The 25446-nt window shown below is 43.8% G+C and overlaps 2 protein-coding genes across 3 annotated transcripts in view; one reads left to right on the forward strand and one right to left on the reverse strand.

The window, feature by feature from the left end:
* LOC137648736 (protein abrupt-like) overlaps positions 1 to 25446 on the reverse strand; it is a 322135-nt gene that overhangs the window by 115289 nt on the left and 181400 nt on the right. The gene's annotated exons all lie outside the window — the stretch shown is intronic.
* Positions 14658 to 25446, forward strand: part of LOC137648734 (acetylcholine-gated ion channel acc-4-like) — a 70642-nt gene continuing 59853 nt past the window's right edge. Inside the window, exons 1-3 of one of the 2 annotated variants that reach the window (XM_068381801.1) lie at positions 14658 to 14828; positions 15492 to 15677; positions 16651 to 17507. In XM_068381801.1, the coding sequence (XP_068237902.1) occupies positions 15578 to 15677; positions 16651 to 17507 (957 nt within the window). In that variant the 5' untranslated portion in view covers positions 14658 to 14828; positions 15492 to 15577. The remainder of the gene's footprint in view (positions 14829 to 15491; positions 15678 to 16650; positions 17508 to 25446) is intronic. The other variant, XM_068381802.1, reaches the window with a different exon arrangement.

Raw genomic sequence — 25446 nt, forward strand, 5'->3', positions numbered from 1 at the left:
ATACGAATCATCCTGGAGGAAATGGGTCTCCTTCGTCAAGACAAAAAATCCTAAGGAAATCACAATTGATTTCTGCATGTCCTTCTTTATTCACCTTCATGGACAGGGATTAGCAGCCAATACGATTTCAACCTGCAAATCGGCCTTGACCAGACCAATTCTGTATGCCTTCCAAATTGATCTGTCCAGCGACATCTTCAATAAACTACCGAAAGCATGTGCTCGCCTACGTCCAGCACCCCCACCGAAACCGATCTCCTGGTCATTAGACAAGGTGCTCCATTTCGCCTCCAACTTGGATAATGATTCATGCCCTCTCAAGGATCTGACTCAGAAAGTTATATTTCTCTTTGCTCTTGCTTCGGGAGCCCGAGTCAGCGAAATAGTGGCATTATCAAGAGAGGAAGGGCACATCCTGTTTACCGATACAGGAGACGTTACCCTCTTCCCTGATCCGACGTTTCTCGCCAAAAATGAATTACCCACCAAAAGATGGGGCCCCTGGAGAATATGCCCCCTGAAGGAAGATGTCTCTTTATGCCCAGTAGAGAGCCTTAAGGTCTATCTTCGCAGAACTTCGAACTTTGGTGGAGGCCAACTCTTCAAAGGAGAAACATCAGGCAGCGACCTGTCACTGAAACAATTAAGAGCGAAAATCACCTACTTCATTCGCAGAGCGGATCCTGACAGTACACCCGCCGGTCATGATCCTAGGAAAGTTGCATCATCTCTGAATTTCTTTCAGAGTATGGACTTTGAAAGCCTTAAAAACTTCACAGGCTGGAAGTCCTCGCGCGTTTTCTTTAAACATTATGCGAAACAAGTGCACGAAGTCAAACATTTTGTGGTAGCCGCAGGTAGTGTTATGAAACCTGCACCTAACTCTGCATAGAACAGTGAGTTACTTGGGACTCTAACTCTTCGGGTGCCTATGTTGACCCTCGAGCGATACATAGTGATGTTGAAAACACTTAGTGCTTTTATAACTGTTCTTATCCCAGGTGAAATGTCATAGTTGTCACACAAGTGCCGCATGCCCTGAGCATGATGTGTTTCTAATCAAAGACTTACGTTCCTCGAGAACGAGTGCCTACTAATAAACTTGAAATTCCTTTTCAGATTCAAGAGCAAGTCTTTATTACTATGTACATTATAATTACTGTAAATGAACTTTACTTATTGCTGCAATTCATTTAATTTCTGCATTTGTGAAATAAAATTTCTATTTTATTACCTGTGCGTCTCAATCAGCTCCTACTTACTATGAAATACATGCCTGTCATAGTTTTATTATCCCCTTTTTCCTTATGGTTATGGAGAAATTAAGATACTAACTCTTAATTTATATTCACTCTGATTATGTAATGTTCCAATACGAATACTTACTCTTCATACCCTGGAGATGAATCACCCTTCTCAGCACACAGTGCCCAACCACCACTGGTCTGCTTTTCAGAATGTTCCTATACGAATGCCAAACATTCAGCTTCGTCTCCAAGTTCTTCAAGTTCTTCTATCAGGGTGAATAGCCCTTCAATACCACTTTGACGTCGGCATGGCCCGTGGGAACTTCACTGCCAAGGGGGGGCAGGATGATTCTTCCCTACGGTTCTTTTACCAAGATTACTATGCTATTTTGTCAATGCCTAGGCACTTACTAATAGGGGAAAATCTACCACGATACATTGATTCTCTGGTATTCTTCCATCAGGACGCCATGGCTTGAGCCCAAAAAACGGATTTTGAGCGAAGCGAAAAATCTATTTTTGGGTGAGATAGCCATGGCGTCCTGATGGACCCTCCCTGCTACTTCGTCCAGTTTTTAGGTCCCACCCTGCTCTGCTGTATCATGGTGATCGGCAAGCAACTGGCTTCAGGATAAAGACGGACGTGACGTCATTTAAGCAATGGCGCCCGTTTGTTTACGTCTCGAGTACCAGAAGTAGCCACGAATGAGATTAGCTATGGAACGGCTCCCAGCTATTCTCAGCCCTTACACACCGAAGCATTAACTCTGTTCGGGGTGTAGATAGCTATGTGGCAGCGTTAATACATGCGTCCCCCTGTTGATATACAATGTCTTAAAGGGAAACCTTTAGGATACTCGCTCCAGAAGTTAGAATTCTGTGATAACCTGTGGTTAAATTCTCTGGGAATATCTTAGTAGTTATTTACCCAAGGAAGCTACCAAAAAGGAACCTTCCATCAGGACGCCATGGCTATCTCACCCAAAAATAGATTTTTCGCTTCGCTCAAAATCCGTTATATATATATATATATATATATATATATATATATATATATATATATATATATATATAAATAACGTGTGTATGTGTGTGTATTGTACGCAGGAAAATGCAACTTATTCCTGTAAAAGTAGAAGTCAGTAACTGATAAAATCATATGGTTACCGGGCTTGATTAGTGAATATCGGAAAATAAACGGATTTTGAGCGAAGCGAAAAATCTATTTTTGGGTGAGATAGCCATGGCGTCCTGATGGAAGGTTCCTGTTTGGTAGCTTCCTTGGGTATAAGACTACTAAGATATTCCCAGAGAATTTAACCACAGGTTATCACAGAATTCTAACTTCTGGAGCGAGTATCTCAAAGGTTTCCCTTTAAGACATCATAATACAACAGGGGACACGCATGTCTGAACGTGCCACATAGCTATCTTCACCCCGAACAGAGTTAATGCTTCGGTGTGTAAGGACTGAGAATAGCTGGGAGCCGTTCCACAGCTAATCTCACTCGTGGCTACTACTGATACTCGAGACGTAAACAAACGGACGCCATTGCTCTGATGACGTCACGCCCGTCTTCATCCTGAAGCCAGTTGCTGCCCATCACCATGATACAATTGTGTAGGGTGGGAACAAAACTGGACGAAGTAGTAGGGAGGGTCCATCAGGACGCCATGGCTATCTCACCCAAAAATAGATTTTTCGCTTCGCTCAAAATCCGTTTTTTGGGCTCAAGCCATGGCGTCCTGATGGAAGAGTACCAGAGAATCAATGTATCGTGGTAGATTTTCCCCCAGTGTTAAGTGCCTAGGCATTGACAAAACAGCAAAGTAATCTTAGGTAAAGAACCATAGGAACGGAGTATCCTGCCCCCCTTTGGTAGGAAGTTCCCATGGGCTATGCCGACGTCAAAGTGGTATTGAAGGGCTATTCATCCTGACAGAAGAACTTGAAGAACTTAGAGATGAAGCAGAATGTTTGATATTTGTATAGGAACATTCTGAATTAGACCAGTGGTGGTTGGGCACTGTGTATAGAGTTCATCTCTTGGTTATCAGAAGTAAGTTTTCGTGTAGGAACCTTACTGAGACAGGGTGAATATAATTTAGGATTAGACATCTTAAATTCTTCATGACCATAAGAAAGGAGGAATAAATAAAACTATGACAGTATGTATTTCATAGTAGGTAGGAGCTGAAAGAGACGCATAAGTAATAAAATAGAAATTTTATTTCACAATGCAGAAATTAAATAATTTACAGCAAAAGTAAAGTTCATTTACAGTAATAATAATGTACATAGAAATAAAGGCTTGCTCTTGAATCTGAAAAGGAATTTCAGGATTAGTAGGTACTCGTTCTCGAGGAACGCAAGTCTTTAAACAACACATCATGCTCAAGGCATGCGGCACTTGTGTGACACTATGACATTTCACCTGGGATAAGAACAGTTATAAAAGCACTAAGTGTTTTTAGACATCACTATGAATCGCTCGAGGGTCAACATAGGCACCCGAAGAGTTAGAGTCCCAAGTAACTCACTGTTCTACGCAGAGTTAGGTGCAGGTTTCATAACACTACCTGCGGCTACCACAAAATGTTTGACTTCGTGCACTTGTTTCGCATAATGTTTAAAGAAAACTCGCGAGGACTTCCAGCCCGTAAAGTTCTTAAGGCTTTCAAAGTCCATGCTCTGAAAGAAGTTCAGAGAAGATGCCACTTTTCTAGGATCATGACCAGCGGGTGTACTGTTCGGATCCGCTCTGCGAATGAAGTAGGTGATTTTCGCTCTTAATTGTTTCAGTGACAAGTCGCTGCCCGATGTTTCTCCTTTGAAGAGTTGGCCTCCACCAAAGTTCGAAGTTCTGCGAAGATAGACCTTGAGACTCTCTACTGGACATAGAGAGACATCCTCCTTCAGGGGGCATATTCTCCAAGGGCCCCATCTTTTGGTGGGTAATTCGTTTTTAGCGAGAAACGTCGGATTAGGGGAGAGGGTCACTTCTCCTGAATCGGTAAACAGGATGTGTCCCTCTTCTCTTGATAATGCCACTATTTCGCTGACTCGAGCTCCCGAAGCGAGAGCAAATAAGAATATAACTTTCTGAGTCAGATCCTTGAGGGGGCATGAATCGTTGTCTAAGTTGGAGGCGAAATGGAGTACCTTGTCTAGTGACCAGGAGATCGGTTTCGGAGGGGGTGCTGGACGTAGGCGAGCACATGCTTTTGGTAATTTGTTAAAGATGTCGTTGGACAGATCAATTTGGAAAGCATATAGAATTGGTCTAGCCAAGGCCGATTTGCAGGTTGAAATCGTATTGGCTGCTAATCCTTGTCCATGAAGGTGAATGAAGAAGGACATACAGAAATCAATGGTGATTTCTTTAGGATTTTTTGCCTTGACAAAGGAGACCCATTTCCTCCAGGATGATTCATATTGCCGTCTTGTGGATTCGGTCTTGTATTCCTCTAGGAAGTCTAGACTTTTCTTCGAGATCCCAAACCTCTTCTTTGCGGCAAGGGAGAGAAAATCATGAGATGAAGGTCCTTGATTTTCGATGATGAAGCGAAGACAGTCGACTTCTGTACTTGTTGAGAGAGAACTGGGCCCGGGAGAGGGATCAGCTTGGGCTGCAACTCCAGGACCAGGGGGTACCAGTTGCTCCGGGGCCACTTGGGAGCCACTAGGGCCGCTGTCCCTTTGAAGGTTCTCAGTTTGGAGAGGACTTTCAACAGAAGGTTGGTGGGAGGGAACAGGTATATCTTGGACCACCTGTTCCAGTCCAGTGACATGGCGTCCACCGCTTCTGCTTTGGGGTCCTCATACGGGGCTACGTACAGAGGAAGTTGATTGTTGTCGCTCGTTGCAAAGAGATCTATCTGAAGTTCTGGGACTTGGTGAGAGATGAAGGAGAACGATCTTGCGTCTAGAGACCATTCCGACTCTATCGGGTTTGTCCGAGATAGAGCATCCGCTGTCACATTGCGGAATCCTTGTAGGTGAACTGCAGACAGGTGCCACTTCTTCTTCTCCGCCAGACGGAAGATTGGGAGAAGCACCTGATTTATCTGGGGCGATCTTGAGCCTTGGCGATTGAGACAACGAACTACCACCGAGTTGTCTAGGGTTAGACGGATGTGGATCGAGGGCGGCGGGGATAACTTCTTCAGAGTTAGAAGGACCGCCATGGCCTCCAAGATGTTTATGTGGAACGTCTTGAATAGTGGAGACCAGGTACCTTGAGCCTGTTTCAGGTGGGAGTGACCTCCCCAGCCTTCCAGTGAGGCATCCGTGTGGATGTTGAGTGATGGAGGAGGGTGTTGGAGAGGAATGGACCTTTTCAGGGCCTTTGCTTCCGACCACGGCTTTAGGAGGCGTCGAAGTCTGTTTGGAAGCCGTCTCTTGAGGTCTCTTCGAGCGATGGATGCCGAGCGTCTCCAGACTCCCGCGGCATCCTTTAGCTGTGCACGAAGCACTGGGTTTGTCACTGAGGCGAATTGTAGAGAGCCTAGAACTCGTTCCTGCTGTCGTCTTGAAATGCGTTTGGATTTCAGTAGTCGCTTGACAGACCCTGCTATTTCCTTCCTTTTCTTCTGGGGGATGGAAAGGCGGGTGTGACTGAAGATTCCAGTGGATTCCCAACCACTGAAACTTCTGAGCTGGAGAGAGGCGAGATTTCTTCTCGTTGATCTTGAATCCCAGGTGTTCTAGGTACTGGGTAACTTCGTTGCAAGACTTTGCACACTCTTCGGGCGATGGAGCCCAGACTAGCCAATCGTCGAGGTAGGCCATCACCTGGACGTTTCTTAAGCGGAGCTGTTGTACTATGGCATCCGCCAGTTTTGTGAAGATCCGAGGGGCCACATTGAGGCCGAATGGCATGGCCCGGAAGGCGTAGCTTTTCCTTTGGAGTCGAAATCCTAGGTAGGAGGAAGCGTGATGGTTCATTGGAATGTGCCAATAGGCATCCGCCAGGTCTATAGAGACCGTGTAGGAACCTTGAGGCAGAAGGGTCCTTATTTGTTGAAGCGTCAGCATCTTGAATTTGTTGTTCTCTATGAACTTGTTGAGGGGGGATAAGTCCAGAATGACTCTGAGTTTGTCTGAGTCCTTCTTGGGAATGCAAAACAGTCTCCCTTGGAACCTGGTGGACTTTACCTTCCTTATCACCTTCTTGTTCAAGAGGTCTAGAACATATTCTTCCAGAAGGGGGGTCGATTGCTGGAAGAACTGCTGGAAGATTGGGGGTGGTTGCGTCCAACTCCAGCCTAGACCGTTCTTGATGATGCTGTGTGCCCAGGGATCGAAGGTCCAACGATCCTGGAATTGGCGGAGTCTTCCTCCCACCGGAAGCACTTCATTGCTTCTGGTGTCCCGAGGACTTGTTGCCTCGGCCGCTAGCTCCCTTTCCTCCTCTACCTCTGGAGGGACGGCGAGATGCGTCTCTGCTTGCACCCCTGAACGAGCCTCTACCTTTGGCATGAAAGGTAGTGGATGGTTGCTCAAAGGCAGGGGTGAAGACCGGTGACTGTGACAACACCGGTTGGGGGACCAATTGAAAGGTCTGTTGTGGTTGGGCAACCACTTGGGAGGTAGCGGGTCCCGGAAACTGACGTCGTTGCTGACGTTGCTGGGGTTTTGGCTTTTGAGGTTTCCTCTTAGGCTGAGGTCCATCGTCCTGAGAGGGTTTCCTTTTTCTGGACATGCCCCACTTGTGGAGAAGGTTCCTATTCTCCGTGGCGGCTCTGTCAGTTATTTCCTTGACAAGGTCAGAAGGAAACAGGTGCTTTCCCCAGATGTTGGAGGAAATCAGCCTCCGGGGTTCGTGTTTCACGGTGGCACCGGCAAACACGAATTCACGACAGGCTCTTCGAGCCTTTATGAAGTGGTACAAGTCCTTCATTACTGTCAGTAAGTGGGATTTGGAGAGTACCATGTAGTGATCTGGTACTCTAGTGTCACAGGCCATCACTTCCAGTTGGACTTGATGAGAAAGAGATGCCGCAAGCCTCTCCTTCGTGTCTTGTTCCCGGCGAAGGAGGTGATCGTTGAGCTTAGGGAGGTCTTCATTAAACTGACGTCCGGCGACGTCAGGATCGAGCCTTCCCACGACGAAAGTATGCTGAACATCTTTCCAGTGTCGAGCGTCAGGGGGAGTCACGATGGAGAAGGGTCTGCACTCCTCCAGTGCAGGGCAGGGTTTCCCTTCTTCCGCCGCTTTAAGGCATGCAGCTAAGGCCTTTTCCAAGAAAGGAAGAACCGCAGTGTCAGGTGCAACATACGTAGGATGCTTCTTGCTCAAAGCCGGAAGCTTAGAGCAGGTAAAGCCCCTACTCTTAAATGCGGAGGCTAGCATAGCCTGGGCCTTTGTGAGATCGAACACTATCTCTTCTTTAGGTTCGGTCTCTCCTTCGAGGCAGGTTCGGAACGAAGCCGGACGTAACAGTCCGGGTAGGCCTCAAAGCTTGGGAAGAACTCCACATCTTCCAACGGGACCGTGCCGATCTTGTCACTAACAAAGATCCTGCCGGTCGCAATAACCATATGCTCTGCATACCTCCACGGGTTGGCATGAGAGCAAGCGGGGAGATCCTTGACCGAAATCTTCTTCGGTTCTCTGGATCCAATCATCGACCTGATGGACTCCTGGTTCTCCTTCAGCCTGTCGTCCATGACGGCTCTAATCAGCCGGATCAGTTCTTGGGTAGAAGAAGAAGGATCCGGAGTCGAGGAGGTAGACGGAATGGACATTTCCGTCGGTGTAGGAGTAGGAGGAGGGATGGACGAGGGAGCAGCTCCAAGCTCCGACTCGGTGTACTCCACCTTGTCTTCGTCCTCTTCGGCTCTTTGAGCCATAAGCGTCTTCTCCGTGTCTTCCGAGACGTCTGAGATCTGTTCATCATCCTCGGAATCTAAACGACACTCGTGCATGGACTGAGCCATGACCACATCAGGTTCCACCGTAATTTGGACAGTGGGGATCGCATCTTTTGGTACCACTGAGTCAGGGGAGGCCTTAGGGAACAACAGGGACCTCAGTTCTTCGGTGGCCAGGTACGGTCCAGTAGCATTTTTCTGAAAGCCACGCACCCACTTGCGCAGCTTTTCACGAGAAATGTCTCTAACCTCCGCTGAGGGAGGGTTATGGAAGGCCTCAACTAGGTGGGCCTGGCAGACCGTACAATCCAGTGGATTCCAAAACTTCAAATCCCCTTTCTTGTCTGCACAAGGGGCGTGAGTCCTGCAAGCCGTATGCCCGTAAAACTGCGGGCGTTTCACAGCGCAGAAGGCGAAGTCACACTTCATCTGCTCCTCCTGTGGAAGAAAGAGAAAATGAGTATGGGGGAGTCATAAGAATGGCTCTTAAACTAAGTTAATATTAATCATTAATTTTAACTTAAAGAAGGTGTGATGCATAGAGAATGAAAACAGTAAAGGAGAACATGCTCCATGCATCTCGCCCGGCCGGTTACCATAAGCTTGGTCCTTGGATAATCCAAATGACCGAGATCATTGGATATAGTTTCCTAGAATTCCCAGTATTTTGGAACTCCATGGAAAACCAAGGACAAGATTGGGATCGAATTCATTCGGTTCCCAGTTAAGAGCCAGAAGGCCTCATTAAAGGGTAACTGCTTCTGGCAACCAGCCGTGCTAAGATGCACATAGCATGCTGGAATTAGAAGAATGCAAAGAGACAGCATGATCACTAATAGAGCAGTACTAGGTACTGATCTTAATAGCAGAAGCAGCTTATCTGTTTGCGATATAGGGCTATCCTAGTCTTAAGATAGTTACAGTAAGGGGGTGCAAGTATTCTTGACGCCTCCGGGGCATCCGGCAAGCCGCCGGCATGCCGGTGCTCGCTCCAGCATAGATTCTGGCATTAGAACAGACAATTTTCAAAAGTCAGTTAAATACCAGGATGGCGGCCGCCGGCACAACGGCGGCACGCCGGCAGGAAGCGGCGGCTCCGGCAGTCGGAGGATGCCAGGTTGGTGACTGGGATAAGGATGGTAAAGGCAGTATCGGGTTGCCGGCAGTATATGCCGGCACTCCGGTGATCGACCGGCAAGCGGACGATTAGATAGGAGTAGGAAAGCCGCCGGTAGTAGCCGGCGGCAGCCGGCAGTCCCTCGGTACACGGGGGGCTGGCGGCAAGGGTAGGGAAGTCACCAAGTAGGAGGCAGGTATTGCCGACAGTAGAGGCGGCAAGAGACCGGCACCCGGATAGATAGAGAGACAGGGGGAGGGGGGAAGGGATGCAGGAAGTACCGTCAGGGTTCCAGACATCCCTCCCCCTCCCTGAGGGGGTGTACCCATGATAGAGGCAGGCTCTAACATCCATGAGCAGGGGTCACTAGGGACCGGGAGCTAGGTAGCCCAAGGGAGGGCTAGGGAACACCCAAGAGGAGGGGGGGGGAGACTCCCATATGCAGAACTATACTAGCAACTAACCTTATAGGACACTATGAAGGTATATGTACCAGAGTGGACTGCACAAGGAAGCTCGGGTAGCCCTACTCTTCCACCCTAAGGAGGAGTTGTAGGACAGGGGACAGAAGAGTATAAACTAACCTAATCATAGGCTAGGCTATACAAGAGATAGGTGGGGAGGGAGAAGAGAGAAGTCTTCCCAGGAAGGGTTTCTGTACCAGAGCGGCCACTAAGGGAAGGGAGGACACTCCCTAACCTAAGATCAGGCTGATCGGCTAAAACGGTGCAAGAGTACAGTTTCAGCATGGAACAGAGAAACCTTCCTAACCCGACCTAGAACAGGGCTAAAAGTCCTGAACTAGGCAAGGAAGAAGACATATCGCTATCGCAGGAAAGTCATAGACTATCCTAGCCATAGAGGTAGGCTAGCCTAACCTCACTCTCAGACGCAGCCCTAAAGGGGGTTCATTCCTTTAGGGAGGACAGAGAGGCGATATATACTCTATTAGACAATTAATCCCTTTACTCAGAAAAGGGATCAAGGCTAAATAGAGGGAATGCCAAGGCAGGGGATGAAGGAAGCATATAGGGGTCCTAATATTAGGTTAGGCTAGAAAGAATCACTGACTAGCCTATCCCCTATATGGTCCCTGAAGGCGAAAACATTTGCATCACTGTCAAAAGTATTGTAAAATAATAATGCCACTATCTTCATAACTTAGTCTAGGATCACTAATAAATCATGCATGAACACTTGTATGTAGGCTCCTGGCCTGGGGGCTATAGTAGCCGACTGGTATGAGGTCAATCGATGACCGATAAAAAGCGTCTAAACACGATATAAAAGTTCCTAGCTATGAAGACTAAATAAACTAATGTATTCGATTAGTATATAATGCCGGAAACGTTGTTGTGGCTAACTAAATAAGACATGCATAACAACAACGACGCCATAAAATGGCGGGTCCGGTAGAGGCACAGCTCTGCCACAAAACATCAATTATTTCGAAAAGTAATATTTACTTTACGGCCAGAGCTTAATTAAACAATACTGGAACCTTGTACTCAACTTTCCAGAAGAAGGCGAGGCTGAAGGTAACGACATAGCGAAGATGCAAAGCGATAAAGATAACACAGGGAAAATCCGTCTAAGTAGGGCAGCTACTAAACAAAGGATGAAGACGGGCGTGACGTCATCAGAGCAATGGCGTCCGTTTGTTTACGTCTCGAGTATCAGTAGTAGACACGAGTGAGATTAGCTGTGGAACGGCTCCCAGCTATTCTCAGTCCTTACACACCGAAGCATTAACTCTGTTCGGGGTGAAGATAGCTATGTGGCACGTTCAGACATGCGTGTCCCCTGTTGTATTACGATGTCTTAAAGGGAAACCTTTGAGATACTCGCTCCAGAAGTTAGAATTCTGTGATAACCTGTGGTTAAATTCTCTGGGAATATCTTAGTAGTCTTATACCCAAGGAAGCTACCAAACAGGAACCTTCCATCAGGACGCTATGGCTTGAGCCCAAAAAAAGACTAGTTCATTATAAGATATTCTTCTAAAGGCGCTTAGTATGAATACTGGTTGACTGATCTAGGGTTCTCTAATCAGCTAATTGGAGCTATTAAAGAAAACTTGATGTAATCAAGTTCTTACATACTTTTTATGACATATCTTCAATTTTGATCAAATGGATTGACAGATATTTCGATATTATTATTTCTCATATATTTCATGTTCTTTTTATTGGTATTGGCAATCTTTTAGTACTTTTTATCTTGAATGGTGCCACAGCCCAACCTCCCACGTTTCCACCACAGATGAAGCTTCATACTGCTGAGTCCCCTACTGCTGCTACCTCCGCGGTCATCTAAGGCACCGGAGGAAGCAGCAGGGCCTACCGGAACTGCGTCACAATCGCTCGCCATTCATTCCTATTTCTAGCACGCTCTCTTGCCTCTCTCACATCTATCCTCCTATCACCCAGAGCTTTCTTCACACCATCCATCCACCCAAACCTTGGCCTTCCTCTTGTACTTCTCCCATCAACTCTTGCATTCATCACCTTCTTTAGCAGACAGCCATTTTCCATTCTCTCAACATGGCCAAACCACCTCAACACATTCATATCCACTCTAGCCGCTAACTCATTTCTTACACCCGTTCTCACCCTCACCACTTCGTTCCTAACCCTATCTACTCGAGATACACCAGCCATACTCCTCAGACACTTCATCTCAAACACATTCAATTTCTGTCTCTCCATCACTTTCATTCCCCACAACTCCGATCCATACATCACAGTTGGTACAATCACTTTCTCTTATAGAACTCTCTTTACATTCATGCCCAACCCTCTATTTTTTACTACTCCCTTAACTGCCCCCAACACTTTGCAACCTTCATTCACTCTGTGACGTACATCTGCTTCCACTCCACCATTTGCTGCAACAACAGACCCCAAGTACTTAAACTGATCCACCTCCTCAAGTAACTCTCCATTCAACATGACATTCAACCTTGCACCACCTTCCCTTCTCGTACATCTCATAACCTTACTCTTACCCACATTAACTCTCAACTTCCTTCTCTCACACACCCTTCCAAATTCTGTCACTAGTCGGTCAAGCTTCTCTTCTGTGTCTGCTACCAGTACAGTATCATCCGCAAACAACAACTGATTTACCTCCCATTCATGATCATTCTCGCCTACCAGTTTTAATCCTCGTCCAAGCACTCGAGCATTCACCTCTCTCACCACTCCATCAACATACAAGTTAAACAACCACGGCGACATCACACATCCCTGTCTCAGCCCCACTCTCACCGGAAACCAATCGCTCACTTCATTTCCTATTCTAACACATGCTTTACTACCTTTGTAGAAACTTTTCACTGCTTGCAACAACCTTCCACCAAATCCATATAACCTCATCACATTCCACATTGCTTCCCTATCAACTCTATCATATGCTTTCTCCAGATCCATAAACGCAACATACACCTCCTTACCTTTTGCTAAATATTTCTCGCATATCTGCCTAACTGTAAAAATCTGATTCATACAACCCCTACCTCTTCTAAAACCACCCTGTACTTCCAAGATTGCATTCTCTGTTTTATCCTTAATCCTATTAATCAGTACTCTACCATACACTTTTCCAACTACACTCAACAAACTAATACCTCTTGAATTACAACACTCATGCACATCTCCCTTACCCTTATATAGTGGTACAATACATGCACAGACCCAATCTACTGGTACCATTGACAACACAAAACACACATTAAACAATCTCACCAACCATTCAAGTACAGTCACACCCCCTTCCTTCAACATCTCAGCTTTCACACCATCCATACCAGATGCTTTTCCTACTCTCGTTTCATCTAGTGCTCTCCTCACTTCCTCTATTGTAATCTCTCTCTCATTCTCATCTCCCATCACTGGCACCTCAACACCTGGAACAGCAATTATATCTGCCTCCCTATCATCCTCAACATTCAGCAAACTTTCAAAATATTCCGCCCACCTTTTCCTTGCCTCCTCTCCTTTTAACAACCTTCCATTTCCATCTTTCACTGTCTCTTCAATTCTTGCGCCGGCCTTCCTTACTCTCTTCAGAGTAATAGTATAGAGAAGTATGAAAAATATAGAGAGAAAAAGGTGGAAGTAAAGCGCAAGGTACGTGAGGCAAAGAGGGCAGCTGACCTGAGGTGGGGTCAGGGACTGAGTCAGTCATATGAAGAGAATAAGAAGAAGTTTTGGAAAGCAGATAAGTGAAAGTTTAAAATCACCACCTGTGTCACTGAGTAACCCCCCCCCCCATCTTACCTTCTTTCCGGTCAGAAGTTTACTTCTATGTTTGGTTTAAATCTATTTTTTATAGTCAGTGTATTTAGCTTAATTGGTATTAATAATTTGATAGTGAAAAATTAATTTTTTTTTTTTTTACAAATCTCACACTGAATGATAGTAAAATTATATGACCATCAGGTAATAGGATGAACTAAGGCTTCGTTTATTATCAGCTGAATAGCAAGGTGTTACAGTTGATGAATCAAAATGAATTTTGATTAAAAATAGATTTGTTAATAAAGAATACAGTAATCCTTGTTTTTGCAACTAGAAGGATGATGTAGGGGTCTCCGGGGTTACTATGGACCAGAATCAAACACACTTCGATTTATACTTTACTTTATTCACTATCTACATGCACCCATACAATAATATAATTACGGTTTTAATACATTATTAAACTTATAATATACCAATAACATTATGCTATCGAATAAGCACATATATTACAAGTGAAAACATATTTTCCATTCAGAACTATAAAAATCCAACATAATATTTACCTGAACCAACGAAACTAATATTACCAATCTTCTTTTCAATAAACTTACCATTAAATGTCTTACTTATCTACAACAATCTTCTAAACACCTTACATCTGAATATAAAATATACCCTTGGAAGACATTAACACTGTGAACTGAAATCGTTATAACATGTATCATAACTTATAACACGATGCTGTATTTTCATCATAATGCAATATGATTCTTTTCTCTCATTATTGAAGTTGTATTCCACTGACAAATACAACCATATAAATCTTAAAGAGATGAGTAGGCCTATTTAACAATATCGTTTTTCACCCAATTATGCCAATAGCCAAATACTGAATAATATATGTACAAGTACAATACCGTATTCAGTCGGTCACGTGTGTGCTCACTCACTTTACATGTATTTTAAACACCCAGAAGAGATTGCAACTCTGAAAGGAAATGATAAATACAGTATGTACATATTGTGCCAATTCTCTCCTGTCTTGGCTGACATGAAACTTCCTGTTGTGTTTCGACATCCAACGGATCAACAATCTATTCCTGGGCCTACAGCACAAAGTACAAACCAATTAGTACTGGGGTCACAAAAGGGAAATGAAAGGGAAGTCACCTATAACATTGGATCACCACATCATTCCCGAAGAAGATTGCAGAATTGGGGAAGCTGGCAAATCGGAGGCAAAGCACAAACTTATGCTTTAAGCTAAAATCTAGTGAAAATAAATATTACAATCGGACAACTTCTAGATATTAACATAGAATTCTTTACTTCTAACTGTACCTGTTAATGGTCTTCAATGGCTGTTTTCTTTTAGAGTCTTGGGGTTATATGTTGGTTCTTGTACTGGCAGATACAGTTCATACTATAGATTATGTTAGTTAATTTTTTATTACTTGTACTTTATTGCTCGGTGTTGTTTGATCCTTCCACAAAGGTAAAGGATTTAATTGTATTCTAAGAATATTTGTCTTAACTACTTTTCTTGGCTTATAAATAAATATACTAAAGATAATTGAAATTTGCATAAACTTGGACAAGTCTACTTCGCCCCCCCCCCCCCCCATCTTTTTGCCCAATTTTTGCAATTAATAAACTTTTACCTGCATGTTCCACAAAGCTTATGAATACATTTCCTTGAAATTAGATTTCACTAAGCCAAGGAACCTTGAATAGATTAATCAATCAGTATAATTACCGGTACTTTTAGTTTGTATCAGGTTGCCTTGTATGCCTTAAATGTGAGTGTTATCAATCTTTTTATCACCAAGTCTCTCGTGAGTTTTTAGACAGAGAGTATAAAATGGCTATCGTCAATGATTGAGCGTGAACACATTTTAGTTTATCAATTAGGAAACTCTTATCTCTGTATGCTTTTGATATTGGCATATTTATTTCCATTAATCTTTGGATTTCCCATTAACTAAGTCTTATTTTTTCCCATGCAGTCACCACCGTAACATTCCAGGCGGACCAGATACCATCAAATCTTTCTTTGGCACGATGGAAAGGAGAGTTCCCCGAGCTGACATCCATGACTATATGTATGTACCTGAAGACCTTGAGAGCGAGAAAAAGCTACGATTCTATCGTCAGTTACGCCGTTGAAAGCAATTTCAATGAAATTTATATGGGTAATTTTCTTTTGGAATCCTGTGTTATTTATTTAAATGGGAATCGACTTGGCTCAGACCTTGATGTAGTTGGGTTAGGGTAGCATCAACAGTAGCGGGTAGTGTATACTGTGTAAGTATTTCTGTATGATTTAATTTTTTGTTATTCTTGCAAAAATTTATAAAACAAAATACAGCATTGATAAAGTCAACCAAGCCTAATGTACTACTGATAATATGCTTCACAAATTGGAGGGCTTACTTTTTGGGATATAGTAGTCTGTTTATTTCAACACCAAACATCCTTCAGTCTTTTACACGTCTCTCACCTGTCAGTAATTATGTAAATCAGTCCTAGTCAGGTAATTGTTATTGTGAGGTATAAAATGGCCTATTAATTAGGAAAATAAGATCATCAAAGAATTATTATATTTTATTTATGCTAGAGGTACATTCAATATTCCACTCAACAAATTTTCTGACGAGAAAGTGGGACGAGGTATTACTATGTAAAGTGCACAATGGGTTTTTAGTTCTTTTGCCTTATATGCTTTCATCCATTTATTTTTTCTTTTAGAAAATAACCAATCTCTTCAACTTCCTAGTTATAATTTAAACCTCATTTGATAAAAAAAAATCCTGTGACTTTACAAATATAAATTTATGCACACATGTTTTGAACCAAGTCCAGCCTAACCTCATGAATGTTTATAGTTGTTTTTGATCTCATTGTGAAATTACAGAATTTGTCTTAAATTCCTAACATTCAAGTAAAGTTTAATGCTACTTTCAACATAAATCTTTGAATTTTACATTTACACAAACAGTGGCGCATTCTAATGTTAAATTGCATTTGATAATGATTTAGTTCCTGCTCTATTAACAGTGAGATTTCAAATTTTAATTCTCTCTCTCTCTCTCTCTCTCTCTCTCTCTCTCTCTCTCTCTCTCTCTCTCTCTCTCTCTCTCTCTCTCTCTCTCTCTCTCTCTCCAGGATTTCCTTTTCCTTCTGGGATGATGTTTGAGATGTGGTGGGACTTCGCGTTAGTCTGCCAAATCCATGTTCCTAATGGACTTCATCAGTGGTGGCGATTTTGTATCCTGCTGGACATGGAAGAAAAAATGTATGTTCTTTACTGGAACAACCAGATATACAGTGGAGCCATAACAGTCCCTAACAAGATACGTAGTGGTGGAGTATTCATATTAGGACAAGACCAGGATGATATGAATGGTGGATTTGCTACATCACAAAGTTTTAATGGTCTTATTGCTGATTTCCAGCTATTTGATGTTTTACTTTCGAAAAATGAAGCCTTGGACTACGTACATTGTAAGTCCAGGAATTCCAACTTAAAGCCAATCATAGATTTTAGCGATATTGCAAATCAGTGGACTCTTGAAGGCTCTGTAGAGGTTAGCCAGATTCCGCTAACAGACATCTGCAAGATAAAAGATGGGATTCTGACTATGTTCCCAGAGCCAAGACTTTTCTCAGAATCTGCTACTCTTTGTCATAATTTTGAGGGTAGCATTGTTGCACCCACCTCTTCTGAAGAGAACAGGAGAGTATTGTCCTATGTCACACCACACATAGACCAATGCAAAGATGGTAACGGAAATATTATACATCTTGGGATAAGAGGAGACCAAGAAACAGAGAAATATTATTATTATGACAGTAATAATCCCTTGACATATCATAATCTCCCATCACTCGACTTTCTTGAAGAGTTATACTGTATGGGTTACCAGATGACTGTTGGCAATGAAGGGAGATGGTATCAGAGCCAATGCAAATCGGACGAACTGTGCACAGTTTGCTCTTTCAAAAACGTAACTTATCTTAAGGTTTGTAGCCTTGCACACTGCAATTTAGTATGTAAATGCCTGTATGATCATTAAGCATTTAGATGTATGAATACTGTATACCCAGTAATGGCATCATTTTTATATTTGTAGAGCAAAAATTTAACTTTTCAGTGTTTTCCTCCTTACTGATTGCATGCATAATGTAGAGAGAGTCGTCCCTGTATTAACAGAAGATTCCAGGACACCTAATTGATTAAGAGAGTCATGACAATTATTTTTATGAAACTCCCCTGATGTTCATATTGCTTCTACTCGAAGCTGTGTCGCCATTTGCCCCAAAGTGAAACTTTCTCGTTCTTTCCCCCATGCAAAATGCCTCCTCCTCTGGGAACCACCGTAACCATATGGTGGTTGATAGCAACTAACTAATTGATGACATGACCATTTACCTCCTGCCTTTCAAACTCACCTCATTGATGTTGTCTAATGAGACATCCTTATTTTGCTCCATGATATAAATCAAATTCTTATAACTAATTTGGAACTCATAAGTCGGTGTGATTCACTTTATGTGGCCCAGTTGGAGACCCCAGTAGTTTGTTATGTGTATGGAAGAATGATGGGTAATATTATAATAGAATCCCTCCCAGCATTTTTGTTGTAATTTATATTTTTCAGGTAAAACAGATAAAAATCAATTCTTATCAACAAAACTACGTAATAAGAGAGAAAATGATTATTGTAATTAACTTACAGTAAGTAAAGATTTTTCTAAGTCATTTGTTTATCTTCACAGTGACAGAAAATACTTGCCCACGTGGCAAATGCGTAAAGCACAGTATGTACCGCTTGCCAGAACAGAGGAACAGTGATGTAATGTTTAATTGCACGCAAGGCGAGCCACGGCACAGCAAAGACCAGTATGTGAATTATCAGTGTTAATTCATTAATCAACATACTTGTTGATACAATTATTAGAAGTTTACTGTACATTTGATAGAAAACAGCATACGTGCTGTTCCGTAAATCAATTATTTTCTCTTATGTATTTGCACCGATTATGTTTTGATAAGAATTGATATTATTATTTTTTACATGTTTTACCCAACAATAATATAAGTTACAACAAAACCACTGGGATTTAAATGTAATACAGTATTACCGAATGTTGTTCTATCACATTCCTGCTTCTTTGAGGTTATGTCAGCTGTTAGTTGACTTCTTCGATTAGTAATCAAAAGTTAAAATTTAGCAACACCATTACCTTTTTGTGTTATTTACATTTAGTTCAGAGTAATTCAGAGAAGACTGGGAACACTAGGCTAACTTCTTAAGTTTTGTATAGTGGTTCTATTTTCTTCTTCTTCTATTATCTTGGGGCACTTAGGCTATTGGAAAGGTAGTAGGGATCATACCGAACCTTTATTATATAGTACAGTACCTTTATTATGGTATGAATACGTAGTAATGATCATTTCGATATTACTTCAGGAAGCTAAAGGTTCATGTGTTGATTGGCAGTGAGCAAGGTCTAAGCATCACCTTGTCCGTTCTTGGTACTTGCATCAAAACTTGCCCCTTCCCATTCTATACTCCTGGGTTCATTGTATACTGTATACTGTATGTGTATGTTTTTTATCAATATCATCATTACTATCATTATTATTGATTATTATTATTATTATTATTATTATTATTATTATTATTATTATTATTATTATTATTATTATTATTATTATGGGAGGCAGATATAATTGCTGTTGTAGGTGTTGAGGTGCTGGTGATGAGAGATGAGAATGAGAGAGAGATTACAAGAGAGGAAGTGAGGAGAGCACTAGATGAAACGAGAGTAGGAAAAGCATCTGGTATGGATGGTGTGAGAGCTGAGATGTTGAAGGAAGGGGGTGTGTCTGTACTTGAATGGTGGGTGAGATTGTTTAAAGGTATTTTGACGAAGGAAAAATCTATTTCTGGGGAGAGACCTGTGACGCCCGGTGAAAAGTCCTTCTTTTCTAATATAAATCTTCCAAATATACTAGAGAAAGATAAAAGCATGGAATGCAGAGGTTACAACCCTCCTTGTTGGTGTCGTATATCTAACAAGGGCGTGTGTAAACCACTATTCACAGGCTGTCTTCCATTTAGATAATCCCTTCATCAAAGGGGAGGGCTGTGACAGGCCCTACAGTTGTGCTACCCTACCGACACCTACTACTCGCGCTCTCCAGGTCATCCTTCTGTTTTGGACTTGCCCGCTAAGTCGTTTTTATTTTGTTAGGTGTGTTTCGAAAGTGATTGTCGTTAATTCAACATGACTGACGTTGCTACTTCACCTTTACCAATGTTAAGTACCATAGTTTGTTTTGACAGTTTTTTCAGTACCGGGCATTTGTTCTCGTTCATAGATCGACCCAGAAATAAGTGTTTTGTGTTATCAATGGTATCAGTAGATTGGGTTTGTGCGTGTATTGTACCACTACATAAGGGTAAGGGAGATGTGCATGAGTGTTGTAATTCAAGGGGTATTAGTTTGTTGAGTGTGGCGTGCCTAATTTATTTTGTGGTGTTATGATCCCAATTTGTCCTAACAACCAAAAATGCCGTGACTTTTTTGATAAAGGCTTGGTTACAGAAATTCACAAAGAGCTGTATCTAAATCTTTTGAAAGCCTTGAAGGTTAAGGTTCATCATATTAATTTTTGCAGGATTCTTTCTTTTGAAAACGTTTTAGTGGCATCTCAATTGGTATACCAAATCAGATTTTGTTAACATTACCCTAAAGAATCATGGTTTGTTTATGAAGAAAGCTGGGCTCTAGGTCCTATACTGACAGCTGGTGATGTAATCTAATACTATATCGAGCCTAATTAGTTTATAATTTTATTTTTTACAAATTGTAAGCCTAAATACTTACATTTAAGTAAATAAAATTTAGATTAAGTTTTCATTTAGAGGATATCTGGAGTCCAGTATTTCTAAAGGATTCTTATTAAAACAATCTGGTGCTATATATTACAAGTGTGTTTTTTAAGATTTTTGTTACCAATTATCTAGACTAGTGAGTCAAATCAGGTATATTTGTTACTTGGTTAGAACTTTTTTTCTATTGCTTTTCTTTACTGTCGTCCCACCTCCATTAGAGGGGGTTGATCCCATCTTGCTGACTTAGCAATGTAAACGTCAAGGGAGGTTCCTAGAAATAAACAGAATTTTGATAATAAAATTGGTCATTTCTATACTCGCCTAATATTCATATACAAGCTCACTCTCCTCCTCTCTCACTAGTGGTGTCAAGAGGATACAAAATAGTTTCAACTTCCAGACTGAAATGATAAAGAAACTCGGGAGTATTACAGATTCGCTTCTTTACATTTACTGCTAGATGTTGTATTGCTTTACTAGAAGCATTAGCTGGTCGGAAGAATAGAAATAGGAAAATCATTTTTATGGGTAAATGTCGATAAATATGAGCTTCCAAAGTGAAGCAGTATGAACATAAGGTGAGTATAGAAATAACCAATTTTAAATATTAAACTTAGCCGGTGAATATATAATAGCTGACGTCTCGGACGGCTCGACAGAAACACAAAAACTCGCGAGCGATCACCATGAAGGTTGCGGGTGTGCCCACCAGCGCCGACTATTGGCCAGATACCGCATATACATGTAAACAGCCTCAGTTCTTCTCTGTCGGTCTTGTCGACAAGTTGATTCCGCTCGCTGTTGACCTGGAGTTTTCGTCATTCTTGGTGAAGTACTTCTTTTTGGTTTTGAGCTTTCGCAGTGACAGGTGTTTTTCTCTTCAATTAAAACTCTTGAACCCTTTTTTGGATAGCGTTTATTGTTGATGACTTTGGATTGTTTTTGGATTTTCTTTGACTTTTCAAAATGGCTGACCCTTCTCCTATCCCTGGACCTAAATTTCGTAAATGTAATGCTAGGGATTGTAACAAACGTCTTCCCAAGGCCTCTCTCGACCCACATACCGTGTGTTCTAATTGCCGGGGTAAAACCTGCCAATTAGGAGATCGGTGTGATGAGTGCGTGGTACTTTCGGAATTCGACTGGCTAGAGTTTGATAAATATTCTCGTAAGCTTGAGAGAGATAGGGTGAGGAGAAGCTCCTCTAGGTCGTTGGATTTTTCCTCCTCCCATGCCCCTGAACCTAATCGTTCCCCTGTAGTAGTTGTTCCTGAACCCTCTACTAGCACTCATGAACCATCCATGCGGGATATGTTGCTTGCCATTCAAGCTTTGGGCGAGAGAGTTGAGTCGTTAGCATCGGACCGTAATCAACTCATGGCGGATGTGAATGTGTTAAAGTGTCAGAGTGCCACATTAGAAAATCGTGGGGATAAAGTGATTAGTGCGCAAAGTGTTTTTAGTGTTGCGACCGAGGGTTCGTCTGTTCGTGCTTGTCGTTCACCTAATCCGAGACCTCTTTCAGGCTCCCCTGCACCAGGGAGAAGTAATGTCGTAGGACTTAAGGGGACGAGAGGCTTTAACCAACGAACAGACGTTCCCTCTGCGGTATCGGGCGTGTCTCGTCAAGATCGCCCCTACCATAAGACGAGCGAGGCTGTTTTCTCCTCGTCATCCGAAGGCTTCTCGCAAAAGAAACCTTGGAGCAAAGTTTCTAGACCCTTAAAGCGGAAGTCAGTCCCTTCAGGACAGGTCCAGCATCCTGGCTGTAGCCATTGGGACAGCTCTGACCCTTTGCAGTCGTCGGAAGACTGTTCTCCGATTAAGCGTAAGCGTAACACGGGCTCCGAGAGTCTCAGTAAGAGCAATGTTTTGCCGTCACAGACGTTACCATCGTCTCGGCCCGTACCGACTCCCGTTGATCCTAAATGGGTTGTCCTGCAGGATATACAGAATAAGCTTGCCTCCCTTATTGAGGAGTATACCGTTGAGCAGGTTCACGATGATCCTCGCCGTTACGCTGATCGAGACTCTGGCCGTCAGCCGCCCAAACGAGCCTTTACTCGTCCTTTTGACGTTACGAAGCGTGATGTCGGTAGTGTGTCACGACAGTCACATGACTTGGAGCCTCACTCGATGCAGTCCCGTGTTGACTTTCAGCCGCTGCCGCAGTCTCGTGTTGACGTTCAGCCGCTGCCGCAGTCTCGTGTTGACGTTCAGGATGTTCGCCAACCAGCTCAGTTGCCTTGTTTTGACGTTGAGCGTCAAGCACCGCAGTCAAGGGTTGTTTTGACTGCTCAGTCTAGGCAGTCAAGGCAGTCTCGACTTGACGTCGAGCGTCCATCAGCTTCTGTTGTTGTTGCTGGTCAGTCCTTTCAGCAGCGACTTGACGTAGCCTCGACTACTACTGCTGCTCCTTTGCGTGTGGACTTTGCTTGTCAAGCATTGCCACCGCGGCAGGTCTCTCCCTTTCTTGAGACTTATCAGTTGTCGGACGAGGTTCCTTCAGATGAGGATGTTGCTGATCCTCCGCCTACTGATATTCCTTTGGATGTTTTATCAGACGTAGAAGAGCCTAAGGCTGCTCAATCTTTGATGGACTTTAAGAAAATCATGATGATTTTTAAGGATCTTTTCCCTGACCATTTTGTTACTTCTGCTCCTCGTTCGCCTCCGTCAGAGTTTGCGCTAGGCTTAGCTGCTGCGAAGCCTTCTTTTACTAAGCTAGTGCTCTCGCGCTCTTCTAAGAGGGCTTTACGCTTGCTGGGCGACTGGTTGGTTACCAGGAGGAGTTTGGGGAAGACGGCCTTTGCCTTCCCTCCTTTTAAACTAGCTTCTAGAGCGAGAGTCTGGTATGACACGGGAGAAGTTCTCGGCTTGGGAGTCCCTGCCTCTGCCCATGGTGACTTCTCAAGCCTTGTAGACTCTCCCCGTCGCCTGGCCATGAGACGCTCTAAAGTTTGTTGGTCCGCCTCGGACCTTGACCATCTCCTTAAAGGGGTTTTCAGGGCCTTCGAAGTTTTTAACTTTTTAGATTGGTCTCTAGGAGCATTAAGCAGGAAGATCTCGTCTGCCGACCAGGATGTTTCCGTACTTATTATGTCTTGTATGGACAAAGCCATCCGCGATGGCTCCAATGAGCTCGCCGCCACCTTTACGTCTGGAGTCCTGAAGAAGAGGGAAACTCTTTGCTCCTTCCTTTCAGCAGGAGTTACTCCCTGTCAGAGGTCGGAGCTTCTCTTTGCCCCCTTATCAGCTGCCTTGTTTCCTCAACAGCTGATTAAGGACATTGCGGCTTCGCTTGTGCAGGAGGATACACACGACCTGATGGCTACTTCTGCTCGCAAGGGAGCTCCTTCGTCGTCTTATGTCGTGAGGCCCAAGGTCGATACCCCAGCGACTAGATTTATCCCGCCCTTTCGTGGCAGAGCCCCCAGCAGGGGAGGCGCTCGTGCCGACGGAAAGAGAGGCAAGAGGAGAGGATCCAAGTCCTCCCGTGGCAGAGTCTGACTGCCCACGTCCTCAGACAGCGGTAGGGGCCAGACTGAACAGCTTCTGGCAGGCCTGGGAGAAGAGGGGTGCAGACCAAGAGTCTGTGTTGTTGCTCAAGGAGGGGTACAAAATACCTTTTGTACGCAGACCTCCTCTAGTAACAGTTCCTCTAGACCTCTCTCCCAGGTATCGAGAGGAGTCAAGAAGACAAGCTCTACAACAGCAGGTGTCTCTGTTACTAGAGAAGGGAGCGGTGGTGAAAGTCTCGGACCTTCAATCACTGGGATTTTACAACCGTCTCTGCCTAGTCCCAAAACATACGGGAGGTTGGAGGCCAGTGCTGGACGTCAGTGCGCTCAACGTTTTTGTTATAAAAACAAAATTTACGATGGAGACCACGAAGTCCGTCCTAGCAGCGGTCAGAGAGTGAGACTGGATGGTCTCTCTCGACCTGCAGGATGCGTACTTCCACATTCCTATTCACCCAGATTCTCAACCCTATCTGAGGTTTGTTTACAGGAATGTGGTGTACCAGTTTCGAGCACTGTGCTTCGGCCTCAGCCCTGCTCCTCTCGTGTTTACGAGGCTCATGAGGAATGTGGCAAAATTCCTTCATTTATCGGGAATTCGAGCCTCCCTGTACTTGGACGACTGGCTTCTCAGAGCATCGTCCCGTCATCGCTGTCTGCAGGACCTTCACTGGACGTTGGGTCTGGCAAAGGAGTTGGGACTGTTGGTGAACTTAGAAAAGTCTCAACTGAATCCATCCCAGACTATTCTCTATTTGGGGATGGAGATTCGCAGTCTAGTTTTTCGGGCTTTTCCGTCTGCCACCCGGAGAGCAAGCCCTGCTCAAAGTCCGCCTTATGCTGAAAAAAGACCGTTGCTCAGTAAGAAGTTGGATGAGCCTCTTAGGGACTCTGTCATCCCTGGAGCAATTTGTCTCACTAGGGAGACTTCACCTTCGCCCTCTCCAGTTCCATCTAGACTCACACTGGAACAAGAGCAAGACTTTGGAAGCTGTGTCAATCCCGGTCTCCGAGCCAGTAAAAGCATGCCTGAACTGGTGGGACAGCAACATAAGTCTGCGAGAGGGTCTGTCCCTGGCAGTCAAGAACCCAAACCACGTGTTGTTCTCAGACGCGTCGGATTTGGGTTGGGGAGCGACTCTGGACGGTCGGGAATGTTCGGGTCTTTGGACGTCGGATCAGAAGAGCATGCACATCAACGGCAAGGAGTTGTTAGGGGTTCACTTGGCCTTGATGAGTTTCGAGAGCATTCTTCGAAACAAAGTGGTAGAAGTCAATTCAGACAACACCACAGCATTGGCGTACATCTCCAAGCAAGGAGGCACTCACTCCCACATACTGTTCGTCATCGCAAGGGACTTCCTCATCTGGTCAAAAAATCGAGGCATCTCCCTGTTGACAAGATTCATCCAGGGGGATTTGAACGTCTTGGCAGACTGTCTCAGTCGGAGAGGTCAGGTGATCCCCACAGAATGGACCCTCCACAAGGACGTGTGCAATAGTCTTTGGGTGACTTGGGGTCAACCCTCCATAGA

The sequence above is a fragment of the Palaemon carinicauda genome, chromosome 10 (genome assembly GCF_036898095.1).
Source record: "Palaemon carinicauda isolate YSFRI2023 chromosome 10, ASM3689809v2, whole genome shotgun sequence".
Lineage (NCBI taxonomy): Eukaryota > Metazoa > Arthropoda > Malacostraca > Decapoda > Palaemonidae > Palaemon > Palaemon carinicauda.